This window comes from Taudactylus pleione, unplaced genomic scaffold, assembly GCF_031769625.1.
Source record: "Taudactylus pleione unplaced genomic scaffold, aTauple2 ptg000574l, whole genome shotgun sequence".
Lineage (NCBI taxonomy): Eukaryota > Metazoa > Chordata > Amphibia > Anura > Myobatrachidae > Taudactylus > Taudactylus pleione.
Window position 1 is genome coordinate 1,529,117 of NW_028284976.1, and position 25,616 is coordinate 1,554,732.

Here is a 25,616-nt window from a genome sequence, read left to right on the forward strand (position 1 = left end):
TACCATTTTCGGCACCACTGGCAAATCCACCACAAAAACAGGTAAATTATATTTTTGAAAAAAAAAACAAAAATATAACTTAAAAAAAATATCTGCAGTCCCCTGGTCATACATCTTAGACTCACCCAGAATGGAATGATGGGATGACAGCTATTTCATTAGGCAAAGGTGCAGATGTGGGCGGGGGGAGGGGCGGGGTCCCATGCTACTGATCTGTAAATAACCCTTCCTGCACCAATTGGTAGAGAGCTGGCCGAGTAGAGAAGCAGATATCACACAATCATAGACAAGAATCATCACCAGCTGGTTAAATTTATCTTTGGAAGTATGTACCGGAGTGTTTTAACAAAAGAAAACAGGGGGGGGGGATTTTGACAAGGGAAAAAGCAGTTTGCAAATTTGATTTCTGATATATTAAAGTGGAAACACTTGTCCTGTGTATTTATGTATTTGTTGTTCACTATTTACTTTACAGTAAGTAGTCAGAGCTGATATCTAGGCTAATCATCAATCATTATTAGTACTAATTCAACTAAAGGTAAGTTAAATGAAACTGTATGTAAAAGCTTCTGGTCATTGTTGCAGGACTAGCTGCCAAACCAGTATTTACCTAAAAGTGAGTGGGAACATTACTACATTTTGTGGTATCATTACTTGCATAGGGATGTAGTTAATACACCTACAATCGGGGTACGGGTTGCCGAAATCCCGGCGCCAGAATCCCAAACTGCAGTCACAAGAACGGAATCCTGACATAAGTGTAGATACCGACACTCGAGTCCCGACAGCTGGCACCCTGATCATAAGCATAGCAGGCGCCTTTAGCTGTTAGCCGCAGAGGGGGACTGTTAGGTTTAGGCACCACGAGGGGGTTAGGGTTAGGCAGCGGGAGAGGGAAGGATAGGGTTAGGCATCATTGGGGGGGAGGGTTAGGCACTAAGGGGGAGGGTTAGGTTTAGGCACTAACCGGGAGGGTTAGTGTGTGGGGTAGGGAGGGTTAGGGTAAGGATACAGGAAAGAAGGGTGAAGGAGGTAGGGTTAAAGTATTTACTGTGCCCCTATTGGATTCTCAGCATCGAGATGCCACTGTTGGTTTTTTGACAGCTGGCATCCAAAGTGTTGGGCTCCCATACCCAATCCCTTGCATACAGTATGTGTTCGATTCAATTAGAGAACGCTCACAGGAACATTGCTCACTTTAGCATGACTCTAGTCAGTGGCATATCTATAATGGGTGCAGTGTGTGCTCACCGCACACCCTGCACCCATATTATTTTAAACTCACCCATCAGTGGTCCCGCGTCGGGTGGCAGCGCTGCTCAGAACACCGGAAAATGGCCACTGTGGCCATTTTTCCAGCGTTCTGCACATGCGCAGTAGACTTCGGGCATACTCTAGTCTACTAATGCTCCGGTGGCTGGCCAGCCACGTCAGGCAGCTACCGGCCACCGGGGAGAGAGGAGGGGGCCCTGCACAGGGAGTGCACATGGGCCCCCTCTTCTTTTAAGATGCCCCTGACTCTAGTATTTTAATGCTGTAATTATTCTTTAAACAAACAAATTGTCACAGTACACATGCACTTTCATGCATCAGAGTTTATTTTTCAAAATGTGACCTTGAACTTAGATTTACTAAGGGGTCTGTTTACGCTATTGCCTTAGTTGGAGATAAAATGAACAGAGATAAAGTACCAGCTCCTGTCATTTTTCAAACAGTCTGTGACATGGCAGTTAGGAACTGATTGGCTGGGACTTTATCTCAGTTCACTTCTCCATCCAAGGCTTAGTAAATAAACCAGAAAATATCTTACCTGCATTTGTTTTGAATATACCTCCCCATATTCTAGAAATTGCCCATCACTTTTTTGATTTGTAACCAGCCATTTAGTGCTGTTGCAAAGCATATTTTTATCAATATGGACTAAACTGGAAGCCAGAGCAAATATTTTCACCACATATGCAGTTAACCTGGAAGAAAAGAAAGATATTGACAAGTTAGCAGGATAAAGTACAGAAAAAATTATGCAATAGCAATTAATGACATCTGCTATAACTTGGTAACTTAGGGTCTATTTCTTATAGACAGAGAAGACATAACTTCCACCTTTTTAGAATTGTATGGCCTTTTATGTTAGCCACTCCCAGGGGGTTTGGCCTGGGGAAGGGGGGGGGGGGACGACTAGCAACAGGTAAGTTGAGGGTCAACGGCTGTGATTCAGATATTAGGGGAATTGTTGTGGGAGATAAAGATTATAATCTATCATTATTTGCTGATGACATTAAATTAACTATTTCTTTACCTTACCTTATTTCTATCCCAAATATTTTTAAGATTATGACATCATATTGATCAATATCATGTTATCAGATAAATTATGCTAAATCTGAGGCTTTACCACTAAACATTCCGGCACATATTCAGACTTAATTTATGGTAATTATAACTTTACCTGGCGTAAAAAGAAAATTAAATATTTGGGAATATTTATTACTGACAATTATAGGTCTCAACACAAAGAGAGTTCTCCTTCTCTTATTGCCTCAATTAATTCTGATCTCCAGACCTGGAGGAAACAGACAATATCTTTATTTGGCAGGATGGCCTCCATTAAGATTAATGTCTTACCAATGATTCTTTACCTTATACAGACTACCCCAGTAGCTATTCCTCCTGAGGCCCTATGCAGTTTGCAGAAAGCAATAACTAAATTTGTTTGGTTAGATAAACTTCCCAGATTAAAATTCATTATGCTTATTAGGAGCCCACTTGAAGGTGGTAGGGGTTTACCAGATCTAAAAAAAAATATTATTATGCACTTATCTGGTTTTCCCCACAATAACTTTTTTTTGGGTCCAGATTGAACTAGATGATAATAAAATATCTTCACTGATTTCCATTCTGTTACAGAATAAACTCACTCAATATTTCTGTGATCTTAATCTAGCTACTATGCTTATATGGTTGATTTGGCAATCGGCATTATATACCGATGATTGGGATGCTGGCGGTCAAAACACAGAAGCTGGCATCCTGATCATGAAGAATCCCAATAGGCGTCGGTGAGTACCCTAACCCTCCCTTAGTGATGCCTAACTCTAAACCTCCCCCCTTTCCACACCCTAAACCTAACCCTCCCCAGGGGGGTGCCTAACCCTAACCTCCCCACGGTGGTGCCTAACCCTAACACCTCCTCCCTGTAGCCTAACCCACCCGGGGGGTGCCTAACCCTAATCTCCCCCTGGGGTGCCAAAACCTAACCCTCCACCCTGCGGCTAACACCTAACAGTGTGTGCTTATCTTTGGTCGGGATGGCGGCTGTAAGGATTTTGGCATCAGCATAAAGATAGGCGTCAACATTTCAACGCCTATATTTAGTCCCATGTTGGGATTACGACGTTGGGAATCCGACAGCCGGCATTCTGGCCACTGGTAATGTGACTGCATCTTGTCGATCTGCACTAGAAGTTTTGAACTTTCTACCTATCCATCTCCACTCACTCCAGTTTAGGATAACCCGAAGTTCCCCCCCAGGCTTCTCCCCCCATTTGTTCTCATTCTTGGTTTTATTTACCTGGCCGTACCTGATTTATCTGTGATTTTGTCAAAGGCAACTCAAGGTGTTCTTAGAGTCTCTGATATGCAAATATAATATACCTAGATCTAAATTTTATGAGTATCTGCAGATTTTATCTTATCTGCACTCTTCACCCAGAGTTTTAATTTTAAGACAATTGATTCCTTTTGAAAAACTATGTTATTTGTCTCCGATATGAAAGGGCATTATATACATTTTGTATAATATTCTCAGATGTGATGGTACGGACTCTGGGCCTGATTCAGCGCTCGCGAGCGGGTCGATGGTGCCCAAGTGCGCATGCGCACATGCGAGACCCGAATAATGAAGGCCAAGCCGTCGTTAAGGGTCTCGCACCAAAGGGGGTGTGCTGTCGATGGTGATTGACAGCACGCCCCCTTTGGTGGGCGTGCTGGGGCGTGGCTGCCCAGACGGAGGCGTTCCCATGGGAACGCCTACCATCTGGGTCCGGCCCCACTGACATCACTAGTGATGTCAGTGGGAGTGCTTTTGGCTCTGATAGAGCCAAAAGCACCCCTGGGCTTGCGGCAGCGAGACCCTACCACCGGGTCTCGTCGCAATGGTCTTGACCATCGCAACCATCATCATGGCCGCTCACTATAGCTGTGGGTGGTCTGTATGCCCCCCCCTTTAGACTGTATGTTCTCACGAGCAGGGCCCTCTTCCCTCATATGCTTTCCATCTCTTGCTTCTACCACCATATCATCCCTACTGCTTGCAATGGCTGCCCTGTATTTGAGCATTATGACTGCTGATGCAGCAATGTTTATAAACAATGTCCATGTTCTGCAATGTTCTGTTTTTTGTCACTTTGATTCCTGTTTTTGTTCACACGGTTTCTGTTTTTGTACTTTGTAAGGAGTTGTGGATCCCCGGACATCTTATGGCGCCGAATAAATAAAGGATCATAATAATAATAATAATATAGATATGACCAATGGCCCCAAGCTTGCAAAGCATGGGGAAGCCTATTTAAGAAGCATTGTCGCAATACTGTACAGCTTCAATCTTCTTATCACTGTAACCATCTTTGGATGCAGATTGCCGACAAAGGATGGAGAAAAATAATTCTTTAATCAAATAAAGCATTTTTTAAAATTATTATTAGATTTTTTTTTTTTACCTAGTTTAGCTTAGGCTTACTGCTGCCATGCCAGCATTGTCAGTTGCCCTGCAACATTTTAGTGTAAACTGTGGCAATAGAGGATTATCTTTACAATTGCAGATGCTTGTTAATTAGACCCTTAAATATTGGATGCTTCATTCAACAAAAATCATAGAAAAGGTTCCTAAAATATTTAAATTCATCTATACTTGATGATTCGCTATCACAGTTACTTGTTTTCAATCTTTATCCACTTCAGGTTACAGTTGTCATGGTCATTTTACCAGCCCAACCAGTAAAAATGTGATTGTCTAGCAATGTTATTAACATTGCAATTATTTTGCAATGTTTATTTTTTATTTTAGAAAAGGTGTCAATCATAGAATGACCTCATGTACCAGCATCTGCTGACAATGCAGGTAAAAACGTTTGTTAAATAAGAGGTAACGAAAAATCAAGTACAGGTTGAGTCTCCAATATCCAAAATGCTTGGGACCAGGGGTATTTTGGATAACAGAATATTCCGTATTTTGGAATATTTGCATATCATAATGAAATATCTTGGAAATGGGACCCAAATATACACACAGAATTCATTTATGTGTTATATGCACCTTATACTCACAGCCTGCAGGTAAGTTTATACAATATTTTCAATAATTTTGTGGCTCAAACAAAGTTTGTGTACATACATAAAATTCAGTCTGTTTCATATACACCTTATACACACAGCCTGAAGGTAATTTTATACAATATTTCTAATAATTTGTGCCTTAGACAAAGTTTGTGTAAATTTAACCATCAAAAATGAAAGGTTTCATTATCTCAGTCATGCCAAAATAATTCCGTATTTTGGAATATTCCGTATTTCGGAATATTTGGATATGGGAGACTCAACCTGTAGTATATGTAAGGAACATCACTGGCCAGCTCTGTTTTATCAGTGGTCATACCCAACATAGGTATGCTGCCTGGTATTTAGTAAGTATTATGGTTGTAAGTTAGTATTATGATATTACGATGTGAATGGGTACCACTTATCCATTACAGTATCACTCAGTAACTGGGTGCTACTGGCTGGCCGTCTTTACTCCAGCCATTGAGCTGCTGTTCATGCCATAGTAAACTTATCAGTCTGAATAGCCTTTGATAAAGATTGTCCGCTGTGTGCCAATAAGAGGAAAAAATGTGTGGGGAGTATTCAGATGGTAAAAGGGACATTCCTCACAACAGGTAAGAATCATGTCTCAGGCAGCACCATCATTAGGACCGCAGAACTGAGGTCCTCACTTGAAGTGCAGCATCCTACCACCCCAACCCCCAGCAGACTCTTTGCACTAATCATTTGCAGAAGATGACACAAGCCACCCTCAATCGTCCCTGTAATCGCTATTACTGTATGTAGTTACTGACAGTGGGAGATAAGGACAGTGGTACAGGAGAGATGTAGGAAGTATTATCCCTGTATGAACTGCTGTTAATTCTGTATAGCTGTCACTTGGGGACTTTATTTGCAATATGGTGATCACTAGACAGCTCTTTTTTACTGTATGTTGGACACTAGAATGCTCTTTATATTGTATGATGGTCACTACGATGCTAGCAGTACTTTGTGGTAGTCACTAGGATGTTTTTATACTATATTGTGATTATTATAGTGCTCTAATACTGTAAACACTTTATGCCATAGGTACTGTATAATAGTCACTGAGATGCTCTTTTTACTGTACGACAGTCACTGTTAGTAGTGTACGGTGGTCACTGAAATGCTGTCAGCACTCTATAGAAGTCACCAGAAAGTTCAATGTATTGTATAGCGGTTACTAGGATGCTGTCAACACTATACAGTATGGCTGTCAATGAGGTGCTCAGTGTACTGTATGGAGGCCACTAGGATGGTTAATGTACTCTATAGTGGTCACTAGTATGTTCTTTGTACTGAATGGTAGTTCTGAGATGCCCACCGGCTGTGGCTATAATCTATTGTATTAAAAGTTGCACCATCAAGTGGACATCGGTCTCACCATCAAGTGGACATTGGTCGCACCATCAAGTGGACATTGGTCGCACCATTGGACATAGAGCAACCCTATTGTTTCTTAGAATGTCCGACAGTACATGGCTGCTGGTGCCAGTGGAACTGCATCAAAAGTGCAGTTCCTGACAGCGTTACGCCCCCGTCACACCCGCCGATGAAAGCCATCTTCTAGTGACCGGCCAGGATGCCTATTAAAATTGCATGATTTTGCAAGCAATTCTTATATGCGTCCACTCTCAGTAACCATCGGAATGCATTGCGTCTCAGATGCATGCACAGATTTAAAACATCAACCACTGGCACCTGATGTTCTAAAAACATCCATCTCTGAATCAGCCCCTATTTCATAATTTTGTATTTACTTTATTGAATGCAAAATATATCAGGATTGTAAACTTACCCTAAAATGGGACTATTTGATATTATTTCTATGCGCTCTGAACTGACTTTTCATTTTGATTTCAGTTAATTCTAGAACATCTATTTGGTCAAAGGCAGGTGTGAAAAAAAAAGTGTGTGTTTGGGGTGTGGGGTGGCCCTGTCTAGGGATCTGTCTGCATTGGAGGCATAGCCATGCCCTCATGATAATGTAGCCATGCTCCCTTCAGTGGTAAGGTGGCAATATTCACAATGGGGCATGACTACATCCCATAGCAATAGGGCCTGAAAGATCTACTGATAGCCCTGGTAAACTCTTAGCTGAAGACCAACTAATGAAAAACAAACTCTTACCATGTGCTTTTCTGAAAAGAGTAATCAAACAAACGGTGATGCAATTGACGCATGTAACCTGTTTTAAAGCAAAATAACATATTAGATATTTATGTATATTTGTATTAATACATATATATATATATATATTAGAGATGAGCGGTTCAATACCATAAATCTGTGAATACTATTCTTGTCTATGTGAAAAAATCAATTGTTTGTCCAAAGTTCTAAAGTCTGTTTTTTTGTCAGCTTGACATACGTTTTACCTTTAGTAAATGAATGGTTTGCAAAACTGACAGCAAAATGACCAAATACCCAAAACTGACCTATAGTAAATTTACATCTCAGCCTTAAGCCCATTGGTAGATTGGTTTAATCAAACCATCAAAATGTTTGATTTTATGGTGGACCAAACAAACCAAGCACTTCAGCTACAAAAGTGGCAGTCCCTGTCAATGAAGACTTACATAACAGTGGATTCCAGTGGGGATCAGCTAATATTGTGTGATGATGATATTAACACTGGTGAGGGTTAGGATCATAATGATATCTTGCAACTGTACAGATGATGAACAACACTGTTTGCCATCTTAAGCCCATTTGTAGCTTGTTTTGTGGGGGCCCAAACAAACCAAGTACTTCAGCCACAAAAGTGGCAGTCATTGCTGCTAAAGTACTTGGTTTGTTAAACTGTACATGTCCTTTCTAATATACAACATAGGAGTCTGTAGGAAGGCCCAAGGACAATTCCATCATGCACCAAGTTTCACTGTGGACTTTGCCAAGATTGTGTGTGTTTGACAGGCAGTATATATTACTCTACTTTATTGGGGGGTTTGGCCTCAAAACACAATTATAAAATCTGACTGCATGAAGACAAGGTTACAAGTCTCTTCGTGATTATCACAACTATGATCCTGTACAATGAATGTGAATAGTGATGGTGACAGTATGAATACATGCAAACTATTATGGAAAATACAGAAGTCAGTGGATTATCTCAGCCTAACTTAATTTATAGAAATACTAATAGGCACCTTGTGGTAATGAGACTCTCCTTTATATTTCCTCTAATTGATTAATTCCCTCCAATTACCCATATTGGCCTGAGGCCTGTGATTTGCTGGTTGGAGAAATTTGGTTTTAATAAATTAACTTATTAATGTATTCTCTTTTCTACAAGAATGTCACTGATTTTGCTGTTTGGAGAAGTCTGTTGGTAACATAGGCCCTGATTCAGAGCCGGACGCTCTGACCAGAGCGCTCGCTCTGAATCAGGGCCCACCTCCATTAATATGGAGCATCCTCCTGGATGCTCGTATAGCTGTGGGTCACCACCCACAGCATATATGAGCGTGCAGGATGATGGTCGCGATGGTCTTGACCATCGCGACCATCGAAACTGCGAGCAAAAGCCTGCGGTTGGGTTTTTCAACCGCAAGGCCAGGAGTGATTTTGGCTCTATCAGAGCCAAAATCACTCCCACTGACATCACTAGTGATGTCAGTGGGGCCGGCTTCAGATGATAGGCATTCCCTTGGGAACGCCTACGTCTGGCAGGCACGCCCCCGGCACGCCCACCAAAGGGGCCGTGCTGTCAGTCACCATCGACAGCACGCCCCCTTTGATGAGACACTCCGAGCGAAGGAAAGTCCTTCACTCGTCGGGTCTCGCACATGCGCACGACGGAGCTCCCTCCTTCGTGCGCATGCGCAGTGGGGACCATCGACCCATTTGCGAGCGGACAGCCGCTCGCGAGTGGGTCTGAATGAGGGCCATATTTTCTACTAGGATTTTACTTTTAGGCTATTAGTTCTTGATTAATTTAAACATTCTATAGGGTTGTATAATTTATTGAACAGCCATGCTGTCTGCCACTGCAGTGTCACTATGTTTCCTAGATGTGCTATATTCTTTTAAACTGCCATGTGTCTGTGTCACTGCTCTATCATTTAGTTTAGCCAACCAACTCGCTGCAGCCTTTGGCCAATATGAATGAAAACAATTTTGTGAGGTGGTCAAAATTGACTGGAAATGAGTGTAAATGAATGTCATTGATGATAATAATACTGTAGGAACAAAAACTGGTAAAAAATTACATGATTTTAGCTGTTTCTATCATTTTTTTAAAGGAATCCAAAACAATTGAGGGTGGTTTTTGTGAACAAAAACATGATGATGTTCAGAACCAAAACACAGGGGTCAGTGCACACCTCTAATTATTTGGTCTACATTTTAGTGCAAACACATTGGAAGAAAAAATAATAAGAAAAAACATTGCTGATCAATGTTAAAACCGAATGGTCAAGTAATTTTGATCTCTAATGCATATATCTGGAATTGGTATGAAATACCGCCGGTTCGATTCTCGGCAGCGCCTGTCCGACAAAAGCAGAGTTCCTGGCAGCGTAAGTCCGACAGCGCTGGAAATCCTGATCATCGCTAAGGTAAGTATAAACTGACCTAACCTAACCCCCTAACCCTCCTTTAGGGTTCCTAACCCTAACCTCCCCCCAAGTGCCTAACCCTAATCCCCCTCTAAGTGCCTAACCCTAACCTCCCCTTCCTCGCTGCCTAAACCTAAGTCCCCCGGGGGGTGGCTAACCCTAAGTCCCCCCCGGGGGTGCCTAACCCTCCCTCCCCCTAGCCTAACCCTAACCCTCCCAGAGGGTGCCTAACCCTAAGTCCCCCCCGGGTGCCCTAAACCTAACGCTCCACCCCCGTGGCTGTCCGCTCACGGCGCCTGGCATCCCTTCGATTGGGATGCCGGGCGCCGGTCTCCCGGCGTCGGGGAAATGACAGGCGTCTAGATATAGACGCCAGTCATTTATCCCACGCCGGGATAAAGCAGTCGGGAAGCCAGCTGTCTGGATTCCGGCAGCCGGCTTCCCGATTGTATACCATATATCTTGATTATTCTAAATACACATTTATTAGAACATCAATAATGCTCTCAATTTATTCCAGTAGCTTAAGTTACTGTATACAATGAATATGAAATTATTCCTATCAGCATTATGTGCACCTATTTAATATTATGGCAGCATTTGGTCAAAGTGTTTCAACACTTGACCATAATACAGTTTTACACAGGAACTTATTTAAATGGGTTGGGCATGGGATGTCGGCGCTCAGGATCCCGGTGGTCAGAATCTAGATGCCGGCATCCTGACAGGGTTAGGATACCAACACCTGTTGGTCGGTATCCTAACCCTCCCCCACTCCCTACCCTAACCCTCCCTCCCCCGGTGCCTAAACATAACTTCCCTTCCTAATGCCTAAACCTAACCTCCCCCTCCCTACACCCTAAACTTAACCCTCCCCCCTTAGTGCCTAACCCTAGTACCTAACCCTCTCCCTAAACCTGCTGCTTATCTTCAGGATACCGGCGGTCGGGATGCCAGCGCCGGGATTCTGACAGGTGTCGGGATTCCAGTGTTGGCATTTTGAGCGCCAGAATCCATGTGGTTGATATTATAACCACATCCCTTTTAAATACAATGACAAATAGCATGCAATTTGTACCACTTGTTAAACTCTACCTTGATTGATGTTATCAATTGCTTTGCTTCTCTTCTCAACTCCAACAACATCCCACTTTTTAGTGGAATCTAAATACCTAGTCAGAATAACATTTGCAGTGGTACCGATCATGTTCTGTTCTGGGCACCCAACAGGGACAGAGATGAGGGATGCAAGATCGGACTGATGTAAGATGCCAAGCACAGTCTCCCCCATGAGATCTCCTTAAAATAAAAGTAAAAAAATGTAAATAAAACATCAGCAAGAGTTATGTAGTTCAGGGGTTATATGGACACATCTGTGAAGTTGCCAGAAAAGTGAAGCATCCTGAAAGCAAGGTGATTTAGCTATGAAAGATGGTACTTAAAGTATCATTTGCAGTTGAGGATACCCCAATTTTGTTTTCAGAAGAAACATATTCAAACTGTGCTTGCACACCATAAATACACCCATATGCAAACTAATCAGGATTTTTGCATATCATAGACCCTTTATGGCTGCAGGGGCTGTAAGGGGGCTGTCAAATGTAGGCCAGGTTCAGTAAGGGCTTGATTATTTACCATAATTAGATATGGATACATCCCCTGATTCACCTTTTAGGAGGAGTATCTCATTCATGTACTGGAGGGTTAGTGCAATGATATGCCATGATGATGATGATGATGACCATCAGAAGCACTAGATAGACCATTTTTATTGGCAGTTAACATATTGGATGCTGCAGTTGATGCTACTCAATTAATAATGCTACATTATATCAAGTCATGATTACCTATTCACATTACTTATACAATTTCCATTAGGACTACTTAAGTTAGGAAAATTCACATTTAAACAGTAAACAACTAATTTGAATGACTTTATCTTTAATTACATTTTATATTAAGAATTTGACTTTCATATTTTTCATTAAATCTATAACAAAATATTCTGTCTGCAGATCTGACAAAATACTTCTATGGTAATGCAATCAACAATGTATATGAACTGCATGCTACGATTGCCATATATCCATCTAATGGTGTGCACACAAGTAGCCACCAGCCAGCGATACAATATCGCTGGCTGATCGGCCTGCTCCCTCCCTGGTGTGCTGGATGATCAATATCGATCATCCAGCACACCACCAATTCACAATAGACTATAGCGACCCGCGATCAACGATCGCGGGTCTCTATTGTAAACTGCTCGATACTGAGCAGTTGATGGTTGCACAAATGTCTGTGTGGATTTTAAGAAATTGAATGATGTCACTGTGACAGATGCACATCAGATGCCTTGCATAAATGAGCTTCTGGAAGAGCTGGGGTATCCCGCTTTGTGTCTACCTTGGACCTTAGTAAGGACTACTGGCATTCTGCATTCACCACTGTGTTTGGGCTATTCATGTCACTACCATGCCCTTCAAGATGAAGAGTGCATCCAGCAAAGCTCCAGGGTGAACAGTTTTTTGTTGGCAAGATGCACTGCTCAAATAAACCCCATGATTAATTTAAAACAATTTATTTCAATAAACAAGGGCATAACATAAAATTACTCGATTAATATTTTACATAATACATATGCATATGAAAAACACTGAATAAGACCACTTTAAATAGTAATTTGCTTTATAATATAACTTAGGAGAAAAAAGACCTTATCTCCAATATATTGCACCAAATTTCTTATTAGTGTTTGTTATTTCCAGCTTGGTTAATAATGCAAGTCCAGCTTCTACGTGTTAGTGTTGTCAGTCCAACACTTAATCAAGCATGCTCCTTTAAAGTACCTTACAGTTTAGTTACCACAGTATATGGTGTAGTGTAGTTGCTGCTTCAGACCCTCCAATATCTTAGAGAAATAAACTGTCAATCCTCTTGCCTACCTGCTGCCAGGATTGCATAAATGAGCTTCTGGAAGAGCTGGGGTATCCCACTTTATGTCTACCTTGGACCTTAGTAATGAGTACTGGCACTCTGCATTCACCACTGTGTTTCAGCTATTCATGTCACTACCATGTCCTTCAGGATGAAGAATGCATATAGCCAAGTTCCAGTGTGCAGTGGATGATCTGCTGCAAGGATACCAAGAGTTCACCCAAGATGACATAATCATCCACAGTGAGAAATGGAAGGACCATCTGTCACACATGACTGAGGTATTCAACAGGATTACACACTGTCTAAACATCAGCTAAACTGAAATCCATTATTGAATGGCCTTGACCAATTGAACCTATTAATTGTCAAATATTGTATTTCACATTAGAGCACTCTTACTAAACCCTTGAACAACTTAACATCCAAAAAGTATAGACAACAAATAAACTCTATAGAGGACTCGAAAATACATTTAATAGATCAAAAGGAATACTTTCTAGCCGCCAAGTACCAGAGGCCCTAGACTTTCAGATATAGTTCATCATGCAGACCAATGCCTAGGGTCATTGACAGAGCTGCATGCTGATCCAAGTGGTGAAGGGTAGTCGCGAGCACCCTGTGGCATGGATCTCCTGCAAGAAAAAGGAATGCTTGACCATAGTGAGGGCTGTTAAGAGATTGCAGCCCTGTCTGTCTGGTGGAGTTTTTTTTTGTGACGGACTAAACCCCCTGAACTTGCTACAGCAGACTGTGGGGTAGAATGGGAGGTTGTTGAAGTGGAGCCTAGCCTTGCAAACATACAATTTTGTTATTTCTCATCGCAAGGGCAAGTATCATGGAAAAACAGAGTGTCTAGGCCTGTACCAAGACAAGCATTCCCTCCCCAGATTTAAAAAGCGGAAGGTGTGTAAAGTAATCAGAGGAGACCTGTTGGATAAGTCAATTATTTAGTAACAATAGAATAAAATTAGCACATACATTTAGTATGGCATTGCTTATTTAAATAAGCCAGGTGCTGTGTGAGCAAATACCATCTGTGTGTTAATAAAGAAACTTATTGACCCATCTCTAGTTGTCAGTGCAAGTGATGGAATACCTACTTTACCACACACCATTATTACCATTTAGTGCCTAAGGCATATATTTATTCATTGTTTACTAAAATCATTATGTCTGGAACCAAAAATTATTCCATGTTCAAAGTCACTTAGATTTAATTTCTTCCCCATTCTGGTATTGGGAAAAAACACTGACTCTCTTTATATATGATTTTTATGCTGTTGTTATTTTATTTAACTTGCATTTTAGGTTTGGAGTTGCCATATGTTGTACAGTAACTGGTTATCAAGTAACCTGAATATTTCTACATAATGAATACTTAAGTAGAAAAAAAAACAAAGCAAGTATTATGGTGTGGGTTTGTGTTACGAACTGCAATTCTCATCAAAAACAGATTGTAGGGAGAGAACCAACATCATCTACCTATTCATAATGGTTGTCAGCTGCTAGATAACCAAGATGCCATTGTTTATCTTCCAGGCAGTCACATGACAGAAATACTGTATCTAGTAAGTGGGATCACTGTGGAGAAGTTTTCTGATTGGTCAGGCTCTGTGTAAATCGCAGGAAGCACAGAGCCTCCCTGCAAATTATAGCACGTTGCTGCCCTGCTCACTACATTTTTCCTTACCCTGCTCCTGATTTTCTCTGACAAGTTGACATGACTCGATAATTGTCATATAATGAAGTGCACATTAGGTGCTTTTTGCCTAGTAATATTGAAGTGTTTTTAATAGACTTGGTTTTTGTCATGTTTATTTCTTTTAGGAATACTATCTGTGATAATTCCCTACTACCCACTCTGATGTCCTGGCGACACCCATGTACCCAGGGAAGGACAGACCTGATTACATTAGATTAGATGTAGACTTCTTTAATGCCTCCAAGTACCTTCCTCTCTCCACCGCTACACCTCATTCCAGAGCACCGTTTGGGATGAAACAAATGCAAGGTGGTCCAGTTGGATCCTGGCCAGGTTTTAGGGAGGTTAGGGTCCTGGTCGCACCTCCAGTTGGTGTACACCGAACAGAACTTTGACCTGGTGAGCCCGTTCTCAACCTTCCACTGGATGGATTTGGATGAAAACTTCACAGAGGGGTGACAACTAGTCTGGGATGCCTAAAGGAGTAGTTGGGGTCCTGGTCAGACCTCATGGTGGAGTGCGCTGGGTAGAACTTTTACCCAGGGAGCCTGTTTGGCCTTCCACTGGATGGATTTGTATGACATCACATAATAAAACTTAATAACTTGAAGATTTAAACATGGGCAACGCTGGGTACTTCAGTAAGACAGACTTTGGGCACAGTCCAGCACAGGAGATTGTTTCACCTCTCTGCATACCTAGACAAACTTCTAGTTTACAGATGTGCACTGTACAGAATATTCAGGCACAATGGTACAAAACTAAGGCACTCGTGATAGACCTGAAGTGTGCTTTATAAATGAGGCTACTAGTGTCTCCTTTTGCTAGTTGAAAGAATCATTTAATTACATTCTGCATAATGTGATGTACCTTGTATGCTAATAAAGTTGCTGGCTGGGCTGTCAGGCACCATTCTGTCTAAAGGCTCCTTACTTATTTGAATCAACTGAGATCTTCCTGCAAAACATAACAGTACATCATGTTAGAAATGCATACTACATAAATTATTGTAAGCATTAAACAAAAAATGTATAGACCAGTAGTGAGACATCTTTTCCTTATTAAAGGCATGTTTCTGCATAGCTCTTATTAAAGCATAACATTTATATATTGCATGCCCCATTCATAGTACATTGGGCCTAATTCAGATGTGGAGGCTAATGCAATAACAGCTGTGATCCCATACGCCGATGCTGCGTGAAAATATGCTAATACATGCAGCTGCCTGAAAATGAATTGAGACGCCCACAGGCAGAGCCGGATTTAGACCTCATGGGGCCCTAGTCAAGATACAAGTTTGGGGCCCCCCTCCCATCCCTGGGGTGCTCTTCAATAGATGTATCAGTTCACAGTACAACTTTAGATATATCCAAAAAAATGAAGGCACTACTCCATCAGCTTTTTCATGCACTGTTATTTTGATCTTCACCACCCAGTAAAAAAACCACCAATACTGTATACTACGTCCAGCTATCATAGACAAGTGACAGTTCATATATACTTTATAGCACTTATATTGTCATTGCGTCTGTCGACTTCGGTCCAACTCGGGGCCATTCTAGGCATCCAACAAGTTGTCACCACATTAGCAGCATGGCTCGCAGACGCGATGACAATATAAGTACTATGAAGTATATATGAACTGTTGATAGCTGGACGTAGTATACAGCATTGGTGGGGTTTTTTACTGGGTGGTAAAGATTAAAATAACAGTGCATGAAAAAGCTGAATTGATGGAGTAGTGCCTTCATTTTTGTGTGTGTGTGTGTGTGTGTGTGTGTGTGTGTATTTTCATCTAGTGACATCAATGTGAATAATCCATTTCCCCCATTCTATGTGTGTGAGTATATATATATATATATATATATATATATATATATATATTTGTCTTCACCTTCCCTTATCAGGGACAAAAAGCGCTCTCCAGACTTTTATGGTTATAGTGAATTTTATTTTTTTATTCACAACTTATGTGGGAGGGACCCAGAGGCGGCAGGGGCACACTGACAGTCTGCTGCCCTGCCTGCATGCCACATATACTCCATGAGAGCGCACCATGCAGACAGTGGCGCGGGACTATCTGGGAGTGGAGGCGGGATCATGACATCATGCGGTACTCGCGCAGTGCTCCTCTGGAGCACTGTGATCAGGCAGGTTTCTTCGGGCAAAAGGGCCCGTCCACGGGCCCCTTGAGTCCCGCCGGGCCTAGGCGAGTGCCTACGATTTCTAGCTGGAAATCCGGCCCTGCCCACAGGTGGCTTCACAGATTAAAGCAAGTGGGTACAAGCATGAAGCCGTGGTCGCAGATTCTTCAATAATTGACCATCTGAGTATCCCCATGGTCTCACAGAATAGTCACAGGAACTGAGACATTGGCACCAAGTTTTCTGCCTATGGGATTGCAGTAGTATGCTGACGGTCCCTGGAATGTCAATCACTTTGCTAAAAAATCCTTACTTCAAGCAGTATTGCTAAGGTATCTTGGCGCATGCGCAGTGCGACAGTGAACCATGTGCAATTGGCCGATAATCACTGAACTGCATAAATATCGGCATTGTATCCACATCTGAATAGGGCCCATAATCTTTATACCATGATGTGTAAATTGGCAAAATATAGGGCCTGATTCAGAGCCGGACGCTCTGACCAGAGCGCTCGCTCTGAATCAGGGCCCTCCTCCATTAAAATGGAGCGTCCTCCTGGACGCTCGTATAGCTGTGGGTCACCACCCACAGCATATACGAGCGTGCAAAAAGATGGTCGCGATGGTCTTGACCATCGCGACCATCGGACTTGCGAGGGAAACCCTGCGGTCGGGTTTCCCAGCCACAAGCCCTGGAGTGATTTTGGCTCTATCAGAGCCAAAATCACTCCCATGTCAGTGGGGCCGGCTTCAGACGGTAGGCGTTCCCATGGGAACGCCTCCGTCTGGCAGGCACGCCCCCGGCACGCCCATCAAAGGGGGCGTACTGTCAATCAACATCGACAGCACGCCCCCTTTGGTGCGAGACCCCGAGCGATGGAGAGCCCATCGCTCGCCGGGTCTCGCGCATGCGCATGACGGAGATCCCTCCGTCGTGCGCATGCGCAGTGGGGAACATCGACCCACTTGCGAGCGTACTGCCGCTCGCGAGTGGGTCTGAATGACCCCCATAGTTCTATACAGCATCAACAATTTATTTATTAAAAGCATAATGACATAATATGCTCACATTGAGAAGTGTGGTTAGACGGAATCACTCACATACAGTAGTAACTAGCAGAAATATGAAATTATATACCTTAGGGCCACACCATTCATTATCTCTGTATGCTCCAAGAATCAGAGCTTTGCAACTTTGGAAAAATGTCAAGTTTGCACCAGTTACGTAGTCAAATAAAAGGATGAGTATCCGAAACCTCAACACCCTGATTCAGAATTACATACCAGGCTATATTACCTGATGTTTCTTCACTTTAAATAGAAACTCAAATGAATGTTAGACTTGTGTCTGGCATTAAATGGTCTTAGCTATTCTCCTATAGATCATTTATATCCTTTTCAAAGCCTCCCTGGACCAAAAATAAGTATGGTGACGATAGACTTCCTTCATAATTTTTTCATGCAGATCTTTAAAGGAGCTATCTGAAGCTGAGTATTATATTTTCATTACCCATTGCATGTTTTTGTTATTATCATTTGTCTGTATCAATAAATTATATTTTCACTTTTTAGAATTCTGAGTCTCAGCATTATAATTACTGACTGACATCTGTCAATCAAAATGCCTCGCTGAAACCAAGGGAAACAATGTCACGTCTGGTCCTGGATTCCCACATGAGGTACGCCGGTGTCCAGCAGAGTTGACATGCTGTGTCCCATGATGCATTGCCAGTTACTATACCGACCAGCCACACATAGTGTCAGACACGCATCTGTTCACGCATTTATTGGGTGTCACTTTAAGAAGAAATTACTTTTTATAAAATAACACAAAAAATCATTGACTATGTGCCACCATTGATTAGAGGTGGGGATTGTGCTGGCAAATTAACAAGTTTTGAATCCTAATGGATCCATGAACTGAACAATAATATGCCACATGGACTTGATGAGAAAAGATCTTGGAATATGTTTCTGTAATCCTTCTTACATATTCTGAAAAAAAATTGTTTTTTTTATTTTCTTTCAAAAAACAACTAAACATTAGCTAGGTAGTTTTTTTTTGTTATACGAGATTCTCCATTATAGACTGTGTCTATGGGGTAAATGTAATAGCCTCTGGACTGCAGGCATCAGCGAGTTCCATGCCCAATGTTTTAAAGTAGCAGTCATTTAAAAGGCAAAATCAACCTGGTTTTGCATTTTTAAGGTAGTCTCTTAATGGAACTCACCGATGCCTGCAGTTACATTTACCCCTATATGTATATACTTCAATATATAGGGGCCGTATTCAATTTGAGGCGAAAAATTTAAGGTGTCATTTTCGCCTGATTTAATTATCCCTGTATTCAATTTCAAAGACTTTTCGCCGATGCGACTTGCACACACATATATGTACATACTATTATATATACATGCCACCGCTCATTAGAGGGTGCAGGGAGGCCGCTGCGCTTGCCGGCCACGGTCCTGCTAGGAGGGAGGGCAGGGAGGCTGACAGCTTCTGGGTTGCGTACAACAGTGGAACGCGAATACCAGAAGCACGGCCGCCAGCTCCGGCAGGCAGTTGGTGACAGGGATAGCGCCACTGGGTGACAGGGATAGCACCGCTAGGGTGACAGGGATATCGGTTGCTGCTAAGTCCCGCAGACTGCTGCCAGCACAAGGTAAAAGAAGGAGAGACATCCTTTTTTTTGTTATGCAACGCCCTCAAGAGGCCGGCGCTCTAGGCAGCTGCCTAAAGCTGCCTAGTGGTAGTGCCGGCCCTGTACATACATACATACATACATGTCATGCACTTGTTTACTGTTTTTCCATGACAATTACCTGCTCACAATTGCATTGCATTTTGCACATTAAAGCTAACTGCTTAGGGGTTAAAAGTTTCAAGAGAAGGAAAAGGCAGAGGGTCAAAGAAGATTGTAACATGAGACAAGAGAAACCAACCTTCCGGGTTCAGAATTGTGTTAAACATTTGCTTTTTTACAAGTTGTCCTTCTGGCTGCAATACAAAAGATTTAATTAAAAAATCAGAGCTAAATCCAAATATATTGCATGTAATGTATCATAGAATAAATAGAGTATTATTACATGTTTTACTTGTTTTATTCATTATACAGTTACAGAATGGAATCTCTCACAGTTACCTTCAAACACATTGGGGCCGATTCAATTCAACATGCTGTTGTGCTGTTGATAGCGCCGAGAAGGAGCAACCGAAGTTATTCAATTCAGCGAGATTGACTAAAGGATTTCTTCTCGCACCCTCCTGAGGATGCGAGCAAATCTCTGACTAAAGTGTGGGCGTGAGGCTGTTTGCCAGCTTAGGTCAGCCCTAACAGCCTCACGGCCAGTACTTTAGTCAGAAAATAACTGTTCTCACGACTAAACACCCAGCTTAAGTCACGAGAACCGGCATTCTCCGGTTTAACTTGTAATAGTTGGACTACACTGGGAGGTGAATTGAATAGCTCTGGGTCCAACTTCCCAGTGCTATTCACCTCACTGTAAATTGAATCGCCCCCATTGTATTTAATACTCACTGGTTGCTTTCTGAACTCCACTATAGAAATATGGGATGTGGAAATGCACAGTAAAAAATTCAGTTCAAATTCCAGCCTACCACCACTTTTGAAACTCTTCACCCATTTTTAACTTTGAATATTTGACCTAAATTACTGCCCAGTGTGGAAGACTAATTTACAAGAAACATATTTACATAATTCCATATTTACATATGCTGTATGCTGTATAATGAATATGGCTTTTGCACGGCCATTTAAATGGAGAAATTAGGTAAGGTGTCTTTAAGGCGGCTTCCAAGGAAAACTGTTTATCTGAAAGAGTGTACAAGAGTTTGTCCATTAATGTATAGTTTTGTCCGAGAGAAATTTAGTGAAAGAGTCGCACCAAATATAGAAATGCAGAACACCATGATCATCTCATAAAGGAATTTTTTTCTCTTTAACTGCCAAGCACAGGAAGAAACCATAAGACCATAAGAGCAAACTTTGTCTATCTGATAATGTCAGTGGGTGTACAGGGGGCGTATTACCTGAAGATTGTAATAAAGTATAAATACTCTGTAACAATGTCAATGGGGGTTGATTGCTGCATTAACCCTGGGAGAATATATGTGCTCCCAGATAAGGGCTAGATCTATTTATTTAATTAATTCATAAAATGACAAATTCTTAAGTATACTGGATTGGACTTCATTACTATATACAACAATGGAACACCTGATAAAAGGTTCAACAGCAGTTTAGTCTAATTCTCAGCATTATACAGTGGGGAGGGGGCAAAGCCATGACACATTGCAGCACAAATCACATCATCAAGCCTCTGGACCTCCCGCTTTACTGGGGATGCAGGAGACTGTGTCTACTCTTCTAAGAAGCTGGAGGTCTTGCCAAAATTTCCCAGTCTCCTAGACTTTCTGGGCAAGTATTCATTAATGAGAATGAGGGAACATTGTTGCAGTTTTAATTCATTTGTAACTTTTCTACATTTAAAAGGTATTAAACAGAGAATTACAGTCCCTATAAAAATACTGATCTCTTTATAAATGAAGACAGACAGACACTTGAAGAACAAGGACTCAGTTGTACTAATTATGAACAGGATATACAGTAACTATGAAACTGATTCAGAGATTCATGCAAACCCGATGCTTTGCGTACATCTCCAATGTTTCTAGGTCTGCGCAGATGCAGGACCCATTCTGAGTATGTACAGAATGGGTACTGCATGCGTGCTCGCAAACCCCCTTAGCTGCAGCACGATTGACATGCTGCAAAGTTTGGGGGCAGAGTTGGGGTGACTGGAACCATTCTCTTAAAAAAAAGGGCGTGTCACAGACTTCCTGGACCCAGTTGTCCAGTTCTATCAGCCAAGTGGAGTAAGTCTCAGCTTACTCATCCTGGCCAAAGCTGTAACCATTGAGACTGATGGTCTGCACTTGGATGGCAGATGCCAGCTGATGGTGTCTATTTCCTACTGACACCTCCTGCTGCATATGCATTTAGTTGGACGATATTGCACAGCCACTTCCTTTCAACTGTTCAATACCATCAATCTGTGAATGAGGCCCAATATTAGCCTGACTGCATAACACAGCAATAGTTAAGTCATTGTCTATGACCCATTTTTCCCTCCTTCCACTAATCCGTTATACTGTACAGCATGTTGTTTTATCACTCTGGTTATAGCTTTGTCCATTGTAAGTAAAATACCAGGAAGGAATAAAAGTGAAAATATAGTCCATGACCCGATTGCAGCTAATTGCTAGCATATATAATAACTATTAGCAGAGTATCGGGGTGACAGCAGGCTGGGTATGACCTGATAGCAGAGTAGACTACCACTATAATGCGCAAGTGGATTGTGCTGGGAGCAGTAGTCCTCCAGTTAATAGTTAAACCAGGGTATAATGTGATTGGCCAAGATGCATGTGGTGTTAAGCATGTAACGCAGTTATTGGTGCAGCTGGTGGCTAGTCCACACATGTTATAGCTTAGCCAGTTCTTAGATTTACTGTATTGGATCAGGTAGAACAACAAATGGCATATGACACAGGTATACTATAGGTGTAGTATGCAGATAATATATATATTCCATAGGCAAAAAACCTTATGGTTTCACATGTCCCATTAAGGCTTCTTAGACATGATCTGAAATTTCACAAAATCTATGGAATTTCTGCCACTCAAACTTCAAAAAGCAATGAAATTACGATCATTAAGGCTGACGTCTTAATGGACGTGTTCCTTGCGTAATACAGATATGGTATACCATGACACCATGTGGTTAACTGCAGATTCAGCACTCTCACAGAGTGGAGCTGCTAATTCACAAAATTGTGTGCTCATTGCTATACAAACATGCATTCTATGCCACTGAGGGCTGAGCAGAACATACAGCTGCGCAGATGGGATAAGAGTATGGTGGATGGGGGAACAGGGGCAGAACTATGGTAGACAATGGAGGTGCCTACTGCCAGGTGTGAGCTCTGAAGGGGCACCTCCTCTATTGCCCATAATATATTCACCCGCTTAAGGCTATTTTATATTAGTGTTTTTGTGCATATGTAATAGATAGATAGATAGATAGATAGATAGATATGCACCATATATATTTTCCCATTTTTTTAGGGATGAGCACCAAATTATAACTTGCCTCCGGGCGTCTGGGATGAACTTACGTCACTGTGGGGGAAGAAGACAGAGTGGTGTGGATGGGGCAGACACAAAGGTGTGGAGAGGGGAAGATTAAGCTGTACAGATGGGGCAAGTCAAAGTGATGCAGATAGGTTGAAAACAGTAGTGCACATGGGGGAGGGAGACAGAGTGGCATGGTTTGGGGGAACAGAGCAACATGAATGGGGGGTACAAAGTGGCATGGATGCGGGAAGAAAGAGCAGCACAGATGAGTAAAGACAGATTGGATGAGGACTACAGACTAGCACAATGGGAGAACACACAACTGTAGAGATTGGGGAAGACAGAGTGGCATGGTTGGTAGAGACAGAGTGGCATGGTTGGTAGGGACAGAGTGGCACAGGTAGGAGGGGAAAGACAGAGTGGCATGATTGGGGGGACAGAGTGGTGCAGATAGAGGAAAAAAAAGAGTGGCAGAGATAAGGGAAAGACGGGAGGCAATCGGGAAGCAGACTGCCTAAATACCGGCAGCCGGCTTCCCGACTGTCTTATCCCGGCAAGGGTGAAATGCCGGGCGTCTAGATGTAGACGCCCGCATTTCCCCGACGCCGGGAGACCGGCGCCCGGCATCACGATCATAGTGATGCCGGGCGCCATGAGCGGACAGCCGCGGGGGGGAGGGTTAGGTTTAGGGCTCCCGGGGGGGACTTAGGTTTAGGAAGCGGGGAGGGGGTGGTTAGGGTTGGGCACTTAGAGGGGGGATTAGGGTTAGGCACTTGGGGGGGAAGTTAGGGTTAGGCACCCCTAAGGAGGGTTAGGGGGGTTAGGTTAGGTTAGTGGATACTTACCTATCCACGATCGGGATTTCCAGTGCTGTCGGGCTTCCGCTGCGTCGCACTCTGCTTCTGTCGGGCTGCCGCTGACGGGAATCGAACCGCCGGCCATGCGGCCGACAGTATTTCATACCAATATCGGGAAAGACATAGTGACGTGGCTGGGGGCAAGGCAGTGGTGAAGATGAAAGGAAACACAGTGGCACGGATGCAGGAAGACTGTGCGGTGCACATGGGGAAAAACATATCGGTGTGGATGATGGCATAAAGACTAGCACAATTCAGAGAACACACAGCTGTGGAGATTGGGGAAGTTATAGCAGCATGGAGGCGAAGATAGTGTACATGCATAGACAGAGTATGATAGTTTTAGCAATTAGGAAGCTCAATGTGTATAATGAATGAGATGGATGTATTGAGTCAGAAGGATGTTGGAACCCAGTGGGCTTGTTGTTGTGACCGAAGTGGAAGATTGTGGGCACAGAGTGGGATGTGTGTGCCACATAACTGCTCAGACCTCAGTTGCATAGACTGCATGTGTATATTCCAATGAGTACACAATTCTGTGAATTAGCAACACCACCATTTTATGAGTGACAGAAATGTCACTCTGTGAGAGTGCTGAATCTGCAGTTAACCACATGGTGTCATGGCATACCATATCTGTATTACGCAAGGAATGTGTCCATTAAGGCATCAGCCTTAATGATCGTAATTTTATTGCTTTTTGAAGTTTAAGTGGCAGAAATTCCACAGGTTTTGTGAAATTTCAGATCATGTCTAAGAAGCCTTAATGGGATGTGTGAAACCATAAGGTTTCTTGCCTATGGAATTTCATTGCTTTTTTAAAATGCATTAACTATCAGGGTTTGGAGGAGCAAACCAAGCCACCTGCAGGGGAGATGGGCAACAAAATGGTACACTAGCACTAGTGGAAGAGGGGCCAGCACATAGGAGGTGGTTTGGGAGGTGCAGAGTGAGAGACGGCTACAATGGAAGGCATTAGGCATGCAGGGTAACGGCAGCAGCGGGGGTGCTGAGCAGTGACAGCAGCGGTGAAGTGGACAGGGGCATCAGTGGGTTCACCTGTACTGGGCATGAATTTGAGAAAATAAAATCAATAAGTCACAGATGGACAGATGCATCAGTGAGATCCATCTATGTTAAAAATTGAATGTGTAAAATAAATAAAAAGGTGCCCCCCTCAGTGCACAACCAGTCCCAGGCATTTCACAACCAGTCCTGGTTCTGAAAATACAAGGGACCAAAAGCATAGGGGTCACCTGTATCTAGCACAACCAGCATGGGGCTAGTCAGACCCAGCCCTGGTTGCCAAAATACGGGGGACAAACAATGTAGGGGTCCCCCATACTTTGAGCAACCAGCACTGGGCTCTGAGACGGTCCTGTTTTGGCGATATAGGGAGAAAAAATGCATAGGGTATTTACCAGAACCAGCACCGGACCCTTTCAAGCAGAGGGGTGATGCCACAGCCAGGGGAGGCCCTTTTACCGGGCTCCCCAGCCGAAGCATCACCCCTGATCACTAGTCAGCCGAAGCCGGGGATCCATGAGGAGCTGTGGACCCCCACCAATAATGAGGTCCCCCTCTCCAGGGCAACCCAGGCCCAGGCTTATAGTCCAGGACAATCCCCGGCACCCCTGGGTGGTGGGTGCCGGGTTGTATGTGTAGTGTGGTGCATATGAAAATATAAAACTGGTCTTTTGCAGTAGTACTACAAGTCCCAGCAGGCATCCCCGCACACTGGCACTTGGAGAACCAGAAGTACCAGTAGGCGGGGCATTAAGGGCCGTACCTACAGTATAGTACCCCTGCAAAAGAAATACTAAAATAAAAGAGCTTTTTAAAGTATTTTACTTTTCCGCACCTACACCTGGAGGGTGGCAGCCTTTAAGCTCTTTTACATGGCTGCCAATTCCCCTA

General features: G+C 42.8%; 1 protein-coding gene across 1 annotated transcript in view; it reads right to left on the reverse strand.

The window, feature by feature from the left end:
* The window catches only part of LOC148481549 (complement C3-like), a 318,755-nt gene that overhangs the window by 97,762 nt on the left and 195,377 nt on the right, over positions 1 to 25,616 (reverse strand). The window contains exons 22-26 of the mRNA XM_088453278.1: positions 19,628 to 19,682; positions 15,409 to 15,495; positions 10,995 to 11,198; positions 7,471 to 7,528; positions 1,811 to 1,967 (exon numbers count right to left, since the gene is read on the reverse strand). Coding sequence (XP_088309404.1) covers positions 1,811 to 1,967; positions 7,471 to 7,528; positions 10,995 to 11,198; positions 15,409 to 15,495; positions 19,628 to 19,682 — 561 coding nt within the window. The remainder of the gene's footprint in view (positions 1 to 1,810; positions 1,968 to 7,470; positions 7,529 to 10,994; positions 11,199 to 15,408; positions 15,496 to 19,627; positions 19,683 to 25,616) is intronic.